The sequence below is a fragment of the Mus musculus genome, chromosome 5, assembly GCF_000001635.26.
Source record: "Mus musculus strain C57BL/6J chromosome 5, GRCm38.p6 C57BL/6J".
NCBI lineage: Eukaryota > Metazoa > Chordata > Mammalia > Rodentia > Muridae > Mus > Mus musculus.
Genome location: NC_000071.6, coordinates 143,340,790 through 143,358,414, shown reverse-complemented (window position 1 = coordinate 143,358,414; position 17,625 = coordinate 143,340,790). Strand labels below are relative to the sequence as shown.

General features: G+C 47.0%; 1 protein-coding gene across 1 annotated transcript in view; it reads right to left on the bottom strand.

Moving 5' to 3' along the window:
* Nucleotides 1–1,085, bottom strand: part of Grid2ip (glutamate receptor, ionotropic, delta 2 (Grid2) interacting protein 1) — a 34,450-nt gene extending 33,365 nt beyond the window's left edge. The window contains exon 1 of the mRNA NM_001159321.2: nucleotides 469–1,085. Within this exon, the coding sequence (NP_001152793.1) occupies nucleotides 469–864 (396 nt within the window). The 5' untranslated portion in view covers nucleotides 865–1,085. The remainder of the gene's footprint in view (nucleotides 1–468) is intronic.
* Between the last annotated feature and the right edge of the window lie 16,540 nt (nucleotides 1,086–17,625).

Genomic DNA, 17,625 nt, shown 5'->3' with positions numbered 1-17,625 from the left:
TATATCTATCTATGGACCTGTCTATCATCTGACTATCTGCCTGCTATCTACCTACTTACCTGTCTAGCTATCATCTCTCAAACATCTATTAATTTATATATCATCTGTTTACCATCAATCAGTGAATCCATCACCTATGAATCATCTGTTTTGGAGGCAGGATCTCACTATGTAGCCCATGCTGGCTAGAAACTTGCTTTGTAAATCTTCCTTAAGAATTTTGCTTACCGAGCACTCAGGGGTGCCGGTGGGGGTGGGGGTACAGTGGCAGGCAGATCTCTGAGTTTGAGGTCAGCCTGGTCTACAGAGTGAGTTCCAGGACAGCCAGGGCTACACAGAGAAACCCTGTCTCGAAAAACCAAAACCAACCAACCAAACAGCAAAACAATCAGACAAACAAACAACGAAAACTTTTCTCAGCGGCGGCACAGGGTTGTGCCCAGCCCCTTCCTCCCCTGGGCGCCTTACCTGGCAGCTGAACTCCTGGGCCTTGCGCCTGCGCTCTCTGTGCACAGCATCTGGTCTGGGACCACCAGCCAAACGCAGCAGTTCGCGGCTCAGCGGGAGGCTGCGGCCAAATCGCCGGGTTAGCCAGGCTGCTGTCAAGGCTGTGGGGCCACCCTCGGGGCCTGGGAGCACACCGAGGCTGGGTGGCACTCGAGGGCAGCGCCGTGCCAAGCGCACGATGCGCTCTCGGCTCAGGCCACCCACAGCCAGCCCCTCCACTTCCAGGATCTGATCCCCCGGCCGCAACCCCCCAGCGTGCGCGCTGCTTCCTTCAGCCACCTCTATCACGAAGCAGGGGCCAGAGCCGCCCAGCTGGAAGCCGAAGTCCTCGGGCCAGCCTTGATTGGTGGCTGGCATTGCTGCCGTGGCGGTTCTGCTGGAGAGAGAAGAGAGGGACAGAAGCTGGTACGGCTCTGTCTGTGGAGGCCTTCCTAGGCCTGAGTCCCTCTGCAGGTTTGCTGGACACAGACAGGTGTCATATCCCACTGAAGCATCATATGGTGGAGACACACGTGAGGCTTTTAGGAAGAGGGCAGAGGTCAGCTGGGATACTACCTCAGTGGTTCAGGGTCTATACTAAGACGGGGGGTGGGGGGGGGGGTTGGGGGGGAGGAGGGTGGGCGTAGTCTCGGATGACACCACCAATCCGGACTGTATAAAGAAAAATTCTCCCCTTTTGTTATGAAAAACTCAAATGGTATTCATTTGAAGTCTTAATTTGGGTTTCTTGTTTTGTTTTGTTTTGTTTTGGGGTGCGGCTTGCTGAAAGCAGGGTCTACCTCTGAGCCAACGTCCCATCTCCTCGTTGGGGGATGGTAAGCATGAGATCTGCCTCTTGAGTTTTATCTCCAGCCCTCTTTCTTTCTGTTTCAAGGCAGAGGCTCATTAAGTTGCCCAGGCTGACCTAGAACTAACTCAATAATCTAGGCGAGCCGTGGACTTGTGATTCTCCTGCTTCTCAAGTAGCTACAATTACCCGCCTGCACCGCCAGGCCGGGTTCCCTTTGTGCTCTTTGGTGAATGAGGTCACACCTCGGGCCAGAGCCTGCTTTATCATCTGGTTTCTATGAAACATCGGTTTTCCAAGGTTCCCTCTTCTTAACTCTTTTCCATCTGCTCAAATCTCTCTCAATTCCAAATGAACCATATGCTTTAGAAACCTTAGCGCTGGAGGTGGGAGGGGCGGCCCCAACAGAAGGGGCGGTCCCAGTGACCAACCACAGGAGGCTTTGTGAATCTTCCCAGGGCCAGGCTAGGCTGATGGGGCCACTTCTCATCCTAGCTACTAGTCAGGCTGAAGCAACAGGATCTCCAGTTCAAAGCCAGCCTTGGTAACTTAGAGTATGCCTCAAAATAAAAATATTCTCACTCGTGGCAAACATACACAAAACATACATAAAAAATAAAAATTAAAAAAATACATAAAATGTTTAAATTTTAAATGTCTTGCTAAGTCTCCCAGGCTGGTTTTTTGTTTGTTTGTTTTGTGATTTGTTTGTTTGCTTACTTTGAGAAATGGTCTTGGTTCTCTTCTGTATATAAAGCAACCTGGCCTTGAACTCGCAGCAATCTTCCTGCCTCTGCCTCTAGAGCGCTGAGCTTACAGGTGTCAGGCACTACAACAGGCTCTGCCAGGCTGCTCCTGAACTAACTGTGTAGCCCCGCAGGCCTCAAGCTTTTGTTCCTTCCGTGGCCACTGACTTGAGGGTTTCCCTTTGAACCAAATCCCTTCTGCTAGTGGGGGATGGTGTGACTGATGGGCTGCGGTGGGAGGTGGGGGTAGGGGAGGGGGAGGGGGAGGGATTCTGGCTCTAGCTGGGCTCAGGGGAGGAGACCTGATAGAGTAGTCACTGTCAGGGACTCACTCTTCAGGGAAGCAGCCCTCCCAAGGAGATCCAAGGAGTCACTGCTTAGAACCTGGAGTGTTAGCAAGGGAGAAGGCTAGAGCTTTGGTGAATTAAGAGGAAATGTCGTCTAGGTGATGGGAAGTGAGATGGCTTGTGTCACTTGTCACCAATGAATTCTTGCCACCTGCAGAATTCTTCACAACAGGGCAGGGTAAAAACTGTCGAAGTCTGGGGCTGGCAGGGGTGGCACTGTCCATCCTGAGCCTACGGGTAAAGGACCCCTAGTCCATCTCTGCCCAAGGCTGGTGTGAACCATCAGGGACATTTCCTCTGTCACCTATCAGAGCGTTGCACTCCTGCAGTGCATTGGGAACAGGTAGATGACATAACCTCATCTGAAGAGTAGTCTGAAGTTAGTTCATGTACCACATTAACTGCCTGGAGTCTCAGCTCAGTTAGAGCGCCCATAAAGCATGCATGAGACCTTGGTGCCATCCTCAGGACCTAATAAATCAGGCATAGCAGCACATAGCTGCAATCCTAGCACCTGAGAGATGGAGGCAGGAGGATCACAAGTTTAAGGCCAGCCTGGACTACGTAGTGACTTCAGCCTAGGTTGCATGAGACCCTGTTTCAAATAAAATAAATAAATAAACGTATCTGTGAGGATGAAGCTTAGCTGACAGCATTTTTATCTAGCATCCGCAAAGGCCTGGGTTCTATCCCCAGCACCAAGTCAGGCCTGGTGGCACAGGCATGTCATTCCAGGGTGGAAGCAGGAGGACCAGAAGTTCAAGGCCATCTTTGAACTTCTACAAGTTTCAGGCTAGCCTGGGTTACATGAGACCCAGTCAGAGGGGAAGGAGCAAGGAAGCAAAGAAAATCCTGCCTAAATCACTTCCTGCCTAATTTCAGCTCAGAATGTCGAAGCAGGCAGAAGCCCCAGCAACCATTTATATTCCTCCATCACAGGCAGCAGGAGGTTTTCTACACAGCCCCAGACTCAGGAAACAGTACCCGCACCTTAAGCCAAGACAAGCAAATCCTAACCAAAGGACAGCCCTGTGGGAAAGGGCAGAGCCAACCTCTTCTCCCCAAGGCTCTATTCCACACTGCTTCCTCCTCCCGTCCATCTCTGTCTCAATAGTGAGGGACTTCGAATCTGGGTAGGTGGTACACACCTATAATCCTGGCACTTAGGAGGCTGAGGAAGGAAGATCATGAGTTCAAAGCCTGCCTGGATGAGCTTGTGTTGGTTTGATGAGCTTGGCCCAGGGAGTGGCACTATTAGGAGGTGTGGCTCTGTTGGAATAAGTGTGTCAGTATTGCTGTGGGCTTTGAGGCCTTCATCCTAGCTGCCTAAGGACGCCAGTCTCCTTCTGGCTGCCTTTGGAACAAGATGGACTCTCAGTTTCTCCAGTGCTGTGCCTGCCCAGACCCTGCCACGCTTCCCACCATGATGACAACAGACTGAACCTCTGAACCTGTAAGCCAGCCCCAATTAAAATTAGTCATTTATAAGAGTTGCTTTGGTCATGGTGTCTATTCACAGCAATGAAAACCCTAACTAAGATGGAGCCCATCTCAGAAAAACAAAGAGCTAACTGGGAACTGAGTTTAGAACTAGGGTCCGCAATCTTTTTCCAACCACACTTATTCTAAGCAGCTCACCTATTCTGGGTAGCAGAGCTCCCTGAGCCCCTCCCCCTTTTCCACCAAACGTGGGGAGTCTACTAGGATCAAGAAGCCAGTCAACTAGACTGGTGAGATATCACAGCTGGTAAAAACACTTGCCATTAAACCAGAGGACTGGAGTTCAATTTCCGGAAACCACATAGTAGAAAAAGAGAACCAGTTCCTTCATGCTGTCCTCTGATCTGACCTCCACACGTGGGCAGTGCCAATCTCCTCCACTCTCTCCCCCACACCCCCCGCCCTCCAGCCCAATAACACAAAGTAAGTAGGCTGTTAGCCAGTTCCTGGGACTTCTGGATGTGTCAGAATTTCTGCTGTGTCTCCATTTACTAAAAATCAGCTGAACTGCCCTCTCCTCCTTGTCCCCTGCTGCCTAGTTCCCCATCCCCCTCACTCACCTGGCTCAGGGTGCAGGATCCTTAAAAGGCTGATTGGTTCATCTCATAGCATGAGTTAAAGTCACGTAGCTCCACCAACGTACTCTCTTAATGTAGACTACTGGACGCCATCCCTTCTCCCCACATTTGCCCACTCACCTGCCACTCTGAGGACGCTGGTGGTCAGAGGACAAGGCCCAGCATTTGTAGAGCATCCAGGGACACCAGCTTTCTGTCAGCTCTGTGTTGCTCCCTCCACTTGGGGCCTCGGCGTCTGTTACTGATGAGCCTGAGGGGACAGCTGGAGTTTCGAAGGCAAAGTGATCCCCTGGGTAACCCGAGAAGCTCCTGTTACCAGGTAGACCAGCAGGATGGCTGGACAGCTTGGCCAGGGCCCAGGCTATACAGAGGGACAGGCAGTGGTTGTCAGGCAGACACGGAAACTCGACGGGGTAATATAACCATGGGCCTGGAAGGCAGGAAAGGTTGGGGACACAGACATCAGTTCAATTGGACCATTGATGGTAGATGATATGATCTGGTGAGACATGAGATCCAGTCTCCACAGAAAATGTCATAGCAAGGTACCCACAGGCTACTGTTATTAGCAACAGAAAGACCAGAGAAAACAACCGGGATGCAGCTCAGTAGGTACAGTAATCACCTAGAAAAAGACCCAAACTTGGGGCTGGTGAGATGGCTCCGTGGATATAGGAAACAGCTGCCAAATCTGAAGATTTGAATGTGATCTCCAGCCACATAGTGGAGAAAATCAAAGCATGCAAGTTGTCCTCTGATGTTCACTCATGAGCCCTGGCATATGCAAACACATATATACACTAAATAAAAGTAAATAAAATGTAATAAGGGACCCAGTTCAGGTGTGTCTGCATTGTGGTGCTGAGCTACGTGATTTTGGAAATCAACGGAATCTTTGTGACTAAAGGCAGAATGAAGTATTCATACACACTTGTATACCACTTGTACTCTGGTTGTTAGAGACATTTCCTACCAGGGTATCAGTTAACGATTCTGAAATTACACTGTACATACACACTGGATTGAACAGTTCAGTAAGTGGACTGAACCCCCTAAAACTGTGAGCCCAAATAAATCTTTCTTCTGTGATGGCCAGTGCTAATTGTCAACTTGACACTATTTAGAATCTTGTGGGGGAGAGGTCTCTGAGTATGCCCGTGGGGGTTACCTTGATTGGTTTGCTGAGGCTCTAAGACTGACCCACTGTGGGTGGCTGCAATCCCTAGTTGTATGGTAAGCTGTATAAGTGGAGAAAGAGAACTGAACAGCCCTGTGCCTTCATGGCTCTCTGCTTCCAGATTCTAAATGTGCCTTGACTTCCTCACCATGATGTGCTGTGCCTGAACAGTGAGGTAAAAGAAACTTGTTCTCCCTTAAGTTGCTTTGGACAGGGTATTTGATCACTGCCACAGAAAAAGAAACCAGACACCTTCCTTCAATTGTCTTTGCCAGGCATTTTGGATGCAACAATAAAAACAAACCAGCCCAACTGTGAAGGAGGTAGAGGACATGTCCGTAATGAGACAGGGACTTTCTGCTTACATGTATGCCTGCAGGCCAGAAGAGAGCACCAGATCTTATTATAGATGGTTATGAGCCACTGTGTGGTTGCTGGGAATTGAACTCATAGCCTCTGGAAGAGTAGCCAATGCTCTTATCCACTGAGCCATCTGTACTGGCTGGCTTTGTGTGTCAACTTGACATAGGCTGGAGCTATCACAGTGAAAGGAGCTTCAGGTGAGGAAATACCTCCCTGAGATCCAGCTGTGGGGCATTTTCTCAATTAGCGAACAAGGCAGGAGGGCCCCTTGAGAGTGATACCATCCCTGGGCTGGTAGTCTTGGGTTCTATAAAAGAGCAAGCTGAGAAAGCCAGGGGAAGCAAGTCAGTAAGTCACATCCCTCCATGGCCTCTGCATCAGCTTCTGCTTTCTGACCTGCTTGAGTTCTAGTCCTAATTCCTTTGGTGATGAACAGCAATGTGAAAGTGTAAGCTGAATAAACCCTTTCCTCCCAACTTGCTTCTTGGTCATGACATTTTGCACAGGAATAGAAACACTGAGTAAGACACCATATCTCCAGCCCTCGACAGTGACTTTCTACCAGAGAGTACAATATGAAGATGGAGCAGAGGAAATAGTGTGGAGTGACCCATCCAGCAGGTCCAGTTATTCAAGGGTCTCGAGCGGACCTTCTCCTAAGAACCAAATGGGGGTGGGGTAGAGAGAGATGAGAACCTTGTGTAATGAACGACACACGGAAGCAGACTGAGTAACATCAAGGTTCCAATGTATTGAGCAAGGCCCAAGGCTTAAATTTACAAGCAAAAGGGGAAGTACAGGTACTTATCAGCAGGAGGGGTGGGGCAGTAGAAAATTTTCTTTAGGCAGTTACACAGGGAGCAGGAACTTGGTGGTATCAGGGTGTGATCAGGACATCGGTGCTGATTTAGGGCTGGAACATTCTGTGGTTGTTCTCGGAACGGTGTGTTGGTGGCCCGATTTTGACCCCCTTTTCTTCTCAGGGGGAGAGGCCCAATTCAGAGATCAGGACAATAGTGTTGTCTTAATAGCTCCCAACAGAGAAACTGACAAACAACACCCGGGATGTTACCAAGGTCAAAAACACTGACAAATCACTTATGTAGCACCTTATCTTACATAGATTCTATGACAGTGGCATTTTGCTATCTCTCCCCAAGCCCTTAACTCTACCTGGGAAAACAGCAGGGAGTTGCAGATTGCATTTCCATCCAATGCCTCTCAGTTCTTGATTCTTTAATGCTTTCAAAAATATTTATTTGTATGTGTGTGTAGGCTTATATTTTTCAAAAGCTACTTTAATATGTGTACTTAAATGCTTTAACCTCCCTTCTAGCCCACCACCCACCAGAGGTAGTGGAAAGGAAAGTTTAATAGGGAAAAGGAAGATGTGGTCCTGCTTAGGAATAGTTCTTTGGGGTGGATCCAGTCTGCGTTGTCAGGATAGCAGCAGTTCAGCTCACATGCAACAGCAGTGGTAGCCTGATCCACTCACAAGCACCATTCACGAATCAGCAATGGCCGTCCAATCCAGAAGAAATCACAAGGTTCTGCTGATCGGTCTGAGTTCGTGGAGGTGTCAGGAAGCCGCTGGGGAGCACCACCAGAAGTTCTTTGGTGTGGTTCTTTCTATGAAGTCACGACAAACAATGATCAGCAAAGTGTGGCAAGGCGAACCAATACCACTCAGGGACATCCACTGTCTGTTGGGTTACATTTGCACTCTTTCCAAACATCATGTGTTCTCTTAAGCTTTAGCAAAACGCCACATGTCTGTTCTGCAAAACATGTCTGCCTCAGCAAAAATATCCTCTCCTAGGACAGTTTCCAGAGAAACATTATGTAACTGAGTCTCCAGAGAAACCAGAAATTTCTACTTCCTCTGTGGTGTGTGTGTGTGAGTGTGTGTGTGTGTGTGTGTGTGTGCACGTGCTCCCAGACCATAGCACACATGTGAAGGTCAGAGGACAGTGAGCAGGAGTTGGTTCTCCCCATTCACCATTTGGATTGCAGGGATAGAACTCAGGCTGTCAGGTTCAGTGGCAGGTGCCTATACCTGCTGAGCCATCTTGACAGACCCCACCCCCTTCTCAATGCATATTGCCATAGTTGGCTTCAGTTATCAACTTGACACATCTGGAAAGAAGGAACATCTGTTGTAGAATTACCTCCATCTGATAGCTGGTGGGCATGTCTGTGGGTGCGTGTTCTTGATGTAGGAGGGCCTAATCTACTTTGGGTAGCACCACCCTGAGCCTAGGGTGATCCGGTAATCAAGCCAGAATGTGGCATCCTCCCTAGTCTCCTCTTCAGTTCCTTCCTCCAGGTCCCTGCCAGAGCTTCTGCCCTGACTTCGCTCAGTGATAGACTGTGTGATGAGGTCAACCCTTTCCTCCCCAAACTTTTTTGGCCATGGTGTTTATCATAGCAACAGAAAGCTAACTAGAATGCATGTGTGTGAAGGCATGTGTATATTCAAGTATGTGCAGGTATAGGTGTGTGTGTGTGTGTGTGTGTGTGTGTGTGTGTGTGTGTGTATGTTGTGGTGTAGAGGCCAGGGGACAATCATGAGTATCACTCTCACAAATGTCTTCTGCCTTTATTGAGGCAATCCTCTTGTCCCTACATCCCCATCACAAGGGTTACAGGCATTTTAGATGCCCCCCCACATCTGGCAATTTTGCATGGGTTCTGAGGATGAAACTCATTTCCTTGGGTTTGAGAGGAAAGCACTACTGCATGTACTGAGGTTTATCTCACTGTGTGTGTGTGTGTGTGTGTGTGTGTGTGTGTGTGTGTGTGTGTGTGAGACACACGGTCTTGTGGAGTATCTCAGATTGGCCTTGTATTAGTCAGGGTTCTTTAGAGTCACAGAACTTATGGATAGTCTCTAGATAGTAAAGGAATTTATTGATGACTTACAGTCGGCAGCCCAATTCCCAACAATGGTTCAGTCGCAGCTGTGAATGGAAGTCCAAGGATCTAGCAGTTACTCAGTCTCACACAGCAAGCAGGCGAAGGAGCAAGAGCAAGAGCTAGACTCCCTTCTTCCAATGTCCTTATATTGTCTCCAGCAGAAGGTGTAGCCCAGATTAAAGGTGTGTTCCACCACACCCTTAATCCCAGATGAAAAGGTGTAACCCAGATTAAAGGTGTGTTCCTTAAACTCGGAGATTTAATCTTCTGGAATCCATAGCCACTATGGCTCAAGATCTCCATACCAAGATCCAGATAAGGATCTCCAAGCCTCCAGATAAGGGTCACTGGTGAGCCTTCCAATTCTGGATTGTAGTTCATTCCAAATATAGTCAAGTTGACAACCAGGAATAGCCACTACAGGCCTCAAACCCCACTATCTTTCTCTCTCAGCCTCCTCCACTCTGGGATCACAGGTATATGCTATAATGCCCAGGTAGTACTTGAAAAGTAGACAGATCATCCGGTGTAAGGAGAGCATGAGAAAAGGCCCTGGTTAAAGGATCCTAAGGGGCTGGAGAGATGGCTCAGAGATTAAGAGCACTGGTTGCTCTTCCAGAGGTCCTGAGTTCATTTCCCAGCAACCACATGGTGGGATGGTTCACAACCATCTGTAATAGGATCTGATACCCTCTTCTGGTGTGTCTGAAGACAGCTACAGTGTACTCATATACATAAGTAAATAATTCTTAAAAGAAAAAAAAAAAACTAAGGAGTTGGGATGTCTTAGAGGGGACCTTGGAATGGTGGCGAGGGTTATCTGAGAAACTCTGTTAGGAGGATGCATTTGGCCTCACAGTCAGAGAGGTTTCAGCCTGTGCTCATCTGGCCCTGTTGTTTGTAGATGGTGCGGAGACAACACGGCAGGAAAGGCAGGTGAGAGAGGAGGACTGTGACCTAAAACTGTAAGCCAAATAAGTCCTTTCCGAGCCCAAGTTGCTCTAGGTTGGAGCCATTTATCACAGTCCCGGAGAGGAAACACCTTCAGTTTAGAGTCATTCATTATACATGTCACCTCAACAGCACCAATAGCTGGGGCCCAAACCTTCGGTTACACGAGCCTTTGGTGCACTTTCTATCCAGACTTTACTAAACTCTGAATTAGCTAACAATAATAAGTCGATTTGGATTCGTTACATTGTGTCAGAATGTCCCACAATAACACAAGACAACACACTGTAGAGAAAGAGGATGTGAGTTGTAGAAGGAGTGAGGGATTGATTGACATTTTTGTGAAACCAAAGGTATTTAAGAATTTTTAAAAATTTTGTTTTGTTTTTCAAGACACAGTTTCTCTGTGTAGCCCTAGCTGTCCTGGAACTCACTCTGTAGACCAGGCTGGCCTCGAACTCAGAAATCCACCTGCCTCTGCCTCCCCAGTGCTGGGATTAAAGGCATGCGCCACCACTGCCCGGCTTAAACATTAAAATTTTGTTTTATGGCTTAGAAGTAAAGGGTATATACTGCTTTTGCAGAGGAATGGAGTTCAGTTCCCAGCATCTAGACTGGGTAGCTCCTGACTGCCTATTTCCAGGGCAATCTAACAATCCTCTTCTGGCATCCACAGGCACCCGCACTAGTGTGTGTACACTCACATAGAGAGGCGTACACACACGTATGTAATTTTGAAAATTAGACAATTATTTTTAAAGTTTATTTAAATATCCTTTTCTTGTCCAGGCATGGGAGTGCAGGTCTATCGTTTCAGCACTTGGGATACTGAGATATTTAGTAAAGTTGACTGTCTCAAAATAAAAAGTACAGCAAAGGCTGGGGCTCAGTGGTAGAGCCCCTGCCTAGAATCCCCCAGTGAGAGGCTGGGGTGTGGCTCAGTGGTAGAGCCCCTGCCTAGAATCCCCCAGTGAGGGGCTGGGGGCGTGGCTCAGTGGTAGAGCTCCTGCCTAGAATCCCCCAGTGAGGGGCTGGGGGCGAGGCTCAGGGGTAGAGCCCCTGCCTGGAATCCCCCAGTGAGGGGCTGGGGGCGTGGCTCAGTGGTAGAGCCCCTGTCTAGAATCCCCCAGTGAGGGGCTGGGGTGTGGCTCAGTGGTAGAGCCCCTGCCTAGAATCCCCCAGTGAGGGGCTGGGGGTGTGGCTCAGTGGTAGAGCACCTGCCTAGAATCCCCCAGTGAGTGGCAGGGGGTGTGGCTCAGTGGTAGAGCCCCTGCCTAGAATCCCCCAGTGAGGGGCTGGGGGCGTGGCTCAGTGGTAGAGCACCTGCCAAGAATCCCCCAGTGAGGGGCTGGGGGTGTGGCTCAGGGGTAGAGCCCCTGCTTAGAATCTCCAAGTGAGGGGCTTAGATGTATAACTCAATCTTTAGAGCTTTTGTTTTGCATGGCCAAGGCTTTGAGTTCAGTTCTCAACACACCCAAAAATGTCCTCTTGGATGTGTGAGATAAAGACAGAAAGCTACTTGTAATACAGGCTGTCAGGATCGAGCTATATGCTTTGTAGCCTCACTGCACCTTAGCATGCTGTGCTTTCTCTGTGTGTTTCCCTCTCCCTCTCCCTCTCCCTCTCCCTCTCCCTCTCCCTCTCCCTCTCCCTCTCCCTCTCCCTCTCCCTCTCCCTCTCCCTCTCCCTCTCCCTCTCCCTCTCCCTCTCCCTCTCCCTCTCCCTCTCCCTCTCCCTCTCCCTCTCCACACACATGGACAATCTATCTGCATTCTTTTACCTTATACCCTCTATAACCTCTCTCCTGTGGAGCTATGTATGGCCCTGGATGAGCAGGAGTGGTTCAGAGCAGAGCGGGATCCTTGTGTCTGATCGGATTCTGTTGTAACAGAAGATACTTCAGAGCCAAGCATCAAATGCTTAATGGGCTGCTTAATTGTTGGGCTGCTCAGCAATTAGACCCGAGCAGCGGCAGTCACATGAATGACTTGGCAAGCTTTTTTTGTCGTCTCTATTAACAAACCAAGCCAGGTGTGGTGATGCGTGTCTCTAGTCTCAGCACTTGGGAGGGGGAGGCAGGAGGATCAGGAATTCAAGGTCATCTTTGACTACATATTGAGTTGAGCCTGGACAGTTTAGGACCTCAAACAACCCCGAGTAAGCTAGGCGTGGTGATGCATGCCTTTAATCGCAGCACTCGGGAAGGAGACGCAGGTGGATCTCTGTGATTTCCAGGACAGTCAAGCAACGTCTCAAGACTGTGTCAAAAGGAATCAACACACGCTTTTAAGGCAGGCAGATCTCTGTGGGTTTGAGGCCAGCCTGGACTACATGGGAAGTTCCAGGACAGCCAGAGCTACACGGTGAGACCCTGTTTCAAAGCAAAACATGGGATGACATAAATATTCCACTCTGAAGCTTCCCCTCTCCCATATTCTACCACATCCCACTTACTGATGGCCTGGCTGCCATAATGAATTACTGTAGGCTAGATGGCTTCAATGGTAGGAATTTATCTGATCACACTTCTGGGGGATAGAAGGCCATAATCAAGGAGTTAGGAAGAAAAAAGTTAGTTTCTTTTCCTGATGAGGGCTCTTCTTTGTAATATTCACAGTGTTTCCTATTTTAGTCTATTCTATACAACCTCTCTGAGTGTATGTGCACACGTGCACATGCACACATGCACGCACATATGAGAGCACGCGCAACACACACACACACACACACACACACAGGGCCAGAGAACAAAATAGAGTATCCTTCTCTACTGCTATCGTCACCACCACCATCATCATAGTCATTGCCATCACCATCCTCACCACCACCACCACCACCACCACCACCACCACCACCATCATCATTGCTGTGATACAGTGTACCACTAACCCCAGAGCTCACTCTCTCAGCTAGACTGGCTGACTAGCAAGCCCCAGGAATCCTTTTCTACCTCTTCTAGATCTGGGGTTACAGGTATGTGTTGCAATATCCAGGTTTTTTTAGGGTGGGGGAGGGGAGTGAGGGTTTTAGCTAGGGACAGGAAGCTCACAGTGGAGAGCAAGTGACAACACCCAATGTCAGCCTCTAGCCTCTCCTGGGCTCTCTCTCACACCCACATGCAAGCACACAGGTGTACCACACACATATACATATGTGACCATTTTGGATTTTTTTCTTTAAACACAGACATCGTATAAGAATGTTTTTGTTTTAAACCCGGGTGTAGGAGATGGGGCAGCTTCAGACTGTCCATAGGAGCTGACTATGATTTGCCTCATGCTCTAGCAGAGGCATGATTTTGCCAGCTGCAGATAGTTTCTTCGATTGTATGACATTTGGAATTCTGGGTACTTTTCAGGGGGTGTATAAAGGCTAGAGCCCAAATAGGAGGTGATGGTGGGGTTGTTGGTCATTTAGGGAGGTTGTTTGTTGTTTGCTAGTAGCCATGCTCAAAGAAGAAAGAAAAAGAAATTAGATTCAGGGATTTCTTTCCCTCTCTCTCCTTGTCTCTCTTCCTTCCTCTCTATCCTTGTTTCTCTCCTCTCTAGTGTGAGGGGTGAAACCAGAGGGAAGAAGGATGGGAAAAGAAGAACCTACAGAGCAGCAAGGCTACACATTCACACACTCACACGAAGAAGTCAGTCGTGTACTCTCTGCCCTGGCTTCTAACATACAGCTTCCAAGTGCAGTCTCATTTCCTGAGGGGCAGGAGTGTCTTTTGTGCTAACAAAATGACTCTTGGTGGGATTCTGGGTACCACAGGATGGGGGCTGGTTGCCAGGGGATCCAGACATGCGATTAGAGGGTTGGCACTCTCAACTCTTCCCCTATAATCAGTCACGCCACTGAAAGAAACTCTATAAAACTCTATAAAATAAGCTTCTGAGGGTGACAAGAATCAGGCTTTGTGCTTGAGAAGGGAATACTGTGAGTCCTACCTCTGGGGACAGAAACTGCTGTGCTAAGGACCTTCCCCTACCTTGTAATATGTATTTTCTGAGCAGATGAGATGGCTCAGTGGCTAAGGGTGCTTGCAGCCGAGGCTGAGGACTTGAGTTGCATCCCTGAGATCGACAGAGTAGAAGAGAACCAACTCCCATAAGTGGTCCTCTAACCTGCATATGTGTGCTGTGGCACACCCACACAAATCCATACCCCATCCTCACAAAACCAACTAAGTTATTCTTGGACCAGGGAGTGGCACCATCTGGAGGTGTGACCTGGTTGGAGTAGGTGTGTCACTGTGGGTGTGGGCATAAGATCCTCACCCCAGTTGCCTGGAAGTCAGTCTTCCACTTGCAGCCTTTGGATGAAGATGTAGAACTCTCAGCTTTTCCTGCACCATGCCTGCCTGGATACTGCCATGTTCCCACCTTGATGATAATGGACTGAACCTCTGAACCTGTAAGCCAGCCCCAATTAAATGTTGTTTTTTATAAGACTTGCCTTGGTCATGGTGTCTGTTCACAGCAGTAAAACCCTAACTAAGACACTAAGTAAATGAGATCAAAACATTTTTTAAAATGTCTCCTTATCTAGTTGTTTACTTGTACCCTTTATTCTTTCACAAATATTCTTTTGAAAAAATATAACGTAAAAGCAAAATTCTAGGCCTTTAGGCCCAGGCTTGAGAATGTGACCTCTGTGACTCAATGCTCCAAGGTATGCTAATCATAAAACAGATAGCGACATTCCTCCACCCACCTGCTTCCTGGGTTCAAGGAGTGTTCATTCAAAGAAAGTCACCCTAACCCACTCTGACCATTGCTGGAACCCAGTATGCAAATGTGCTATTGTTAGGGGCTCTTAGAAACTGTCTTGAGAAATAACCCACACAATTACCAGGTATTCCTTGTGACTCTTGTGACTTTGCACTTCCTGTGACTCTTAACTGGTATTTTTGGTATTTTCCAACAACGCCCTTCCCACCCCCTTAAGTTGTGGTTTCTTCCTTTAAATACCCCCTTACCCAGCTACTCGGGGCGCCATGGTCCTCTACCCCTGTGTGGTGTATGACTGTGGGCCCGAGAGTGCTCTTGAATTAAATGTCCTCTTGCAGTTTGCAGCAAGACCGTTTCTCGTGAGTGATTTGAGGTGTCGCCTCTCCTGAGTCAGAATGTGGGGGAGTCCTCACATTATGGGTCTTTCACCTTTTTCTTTTTTTTTTCCATTTATTAATTTTGGCTCAAGTTCTCACTATATAACCCAGGTTGGATTTGAATCCACAATTCTTATGCTTAAGTCTTCTGTGTGTTAAGATTACAGATAGCCTATACAACTATGCTGCATACATACATACATACATACATACATGTGTGTGTGTGTGTGTGTTTTATACTGTCTTGCTTGAAATAGGATCTCAGTGTGTAGATCCAGCTGGCTTAGAGCTCATTATATAGACCAAGCTAGCCTTGAACTCAAAGCTCTACCTGTTTCCTTCTTCCAGGTGCTGGAATTAAAAGTATGCACTATCATGGCTGCATATTTGTAGTTGTCAGTGGCCACGGGTTACCCATCCCCCACTATGCCAGGATATTGTGGTCACTTTGTCAGGATCTGTCAGGAAAACAAGCTCAGCTGCTCAGAAGGTAGCTTCTTGCAGGAAGCTGCAGATGTGGCAGACAAAAGACTTTACCTAGGTCAGAAGATGCCACCCTAGGTGAGCTAGCAACTATGGCAAACCAGGTTGCTTGCTCAAGGCTGGAGGAGGGCACAATTCCTCCTTTTTTTTTTTAAATTAAAAATTAGCGGGACTGGGGCATAAAATTTACTTATGCTCCATGGTCCTGCCTGGGAATTATGGTGGCTGGCAGCTATGCCTGTCTTAGGACTGTGTCTATTGGATTCTTTTCTGACCCGTCCTGGAGAACCTGTGCAGCTTGTTTGTATTTATTTGCACAAACACGACCTTTTAGCATTTATTATGAACAAACATGGTCTCTTGGCACATACCTTTGTCTTACGTTGAAAAAGAACCATAGACCAGTGGCCTGTCTTTGGCTGCCGGCCCTCATTGTACACCTTTTTCCCATTTAGACCAAAGCCACAATATGCACTCAATGAATTTCTTCATAGCTATGAATAACTGCCATCTGAACTTTGCTGAAGGTGAGCCTGTACGGAGGTAACCGACCTGCTTGAAACATAAAGTCAAAGTTGAAAGAAACTGGATTAAGGTTGTCTGTGGGGATGTCCCAGACACTAAATTCAGTTGCAAATTAGCAACAATCTGACCCAAGTCTGGCCTCCTGGTGTGGGGGAGGTGGCTTTGAGAATCAACAGAAGAACTGTTACTTCACATATCAATAGTGGAGGCTATGCTCCAAGTTAACTCAGCTGGCTAATAAAGACCTTTTAGTTTTCTTCATAACTAGAATCTCCAATATTGGATTTATTTCTAGGCCAGTCCATGATTGAGTCAGAATAACTGGTCACATTAAAGAAAACAAAAGAGTCATTATAAATCCTCCTCTTGATTAATTTTTCTAAATCAGTTTCCACAGTCTCTATATTCTCTGTCCCACAAGACCTAAAAGCTTGAAGTAAGGCAGCTTAGCTCATCTAATCTGGGACACAGGCAAGCAAAGGTGTGTCAAGAACATACACCCAATACAGCTTTCCTGTCACTACTGTCAGGGCATTCAGCAAGCCACAGGTCAGCATTATCCTTTTGTGTCAGCCTATCACAGGACTCATTCTGGCAGCTGGCATACTCCTGCAGCATTCTGTGGAAAAAACACAAACATGGCCTCTTCCCCATATTAAATATCTGAATAGGATCATGCCATATGCCAATAAGTGGATCCTTCCATCTCACCTAGGCGTGAGTATGCCTAGTTGTAGGATGCTATAAGGCACTCAGTAAGAAGTTCTTTGGCATCCAAATTTTAAAAATTTAAATATAAAAAGCGTTATTTAAATAATGTGCATGGAGATATAATTCTCCCCTTTTTTGTTTTTTTTAAGAAGATATTGATTTAAAGTTCCATAATTCCTTGTCCTTGAGAATTATTTTTAAAAATCCCGGTAACATGGGTAACATTAAATTGTTGACAAAACATCTCAAATGCTTGACTGTAATAGCCAGTTCCAATACCTGTTTTAATCTGATTTGGAACACCAAGCATAAAAAATTTAACATAGGCAATGACTAATTAGACTTTTAGTTGTTTCTCTCGTTAGAGCAGTTGCAACAATAAAGCCTGAAAAGCTATCAATAGTCACATGTGCAAATTTTATTTTTCTAAAATCAGAAATATGAGTATCCATTTGCAATAATTGATCAAATATAAGTCCTCAAGAATTAGCACCATTATGTGGAACAGGTAGAAGCTGAGCACACTGAGAACAAGTCTTTACAATTTGACATGCACAGTCTCTAAAAATACCAAAATATTACCTCAAGCCGTTACTATTTTGATGATGTAAAGAATGAGATTATATGGCCAATTGTTCTTGTGTAAGGCCTATAATCTGCCTGGGATATAAATTTGGGGTGGCATCACCTTAAGGGTTCTTGTCCAGGTAATCTAGGACAAGTTCTTAAATGTCTAAAGACAGTCCTTTAAAGGAACAGTATTTTCTCTTAACTTGAGTTGTATATGCATAAACAATGGCAAATTTGAGAATTAGCAGTATCTAAAAATGGAACAACTTCAAGCAATTGTAAGCCCTGAACTATATATATATATATTGGCTATCAGTAACAAATTAAAGCTTGATTTTTATCAACATTTCAACACTGGCTACAGCA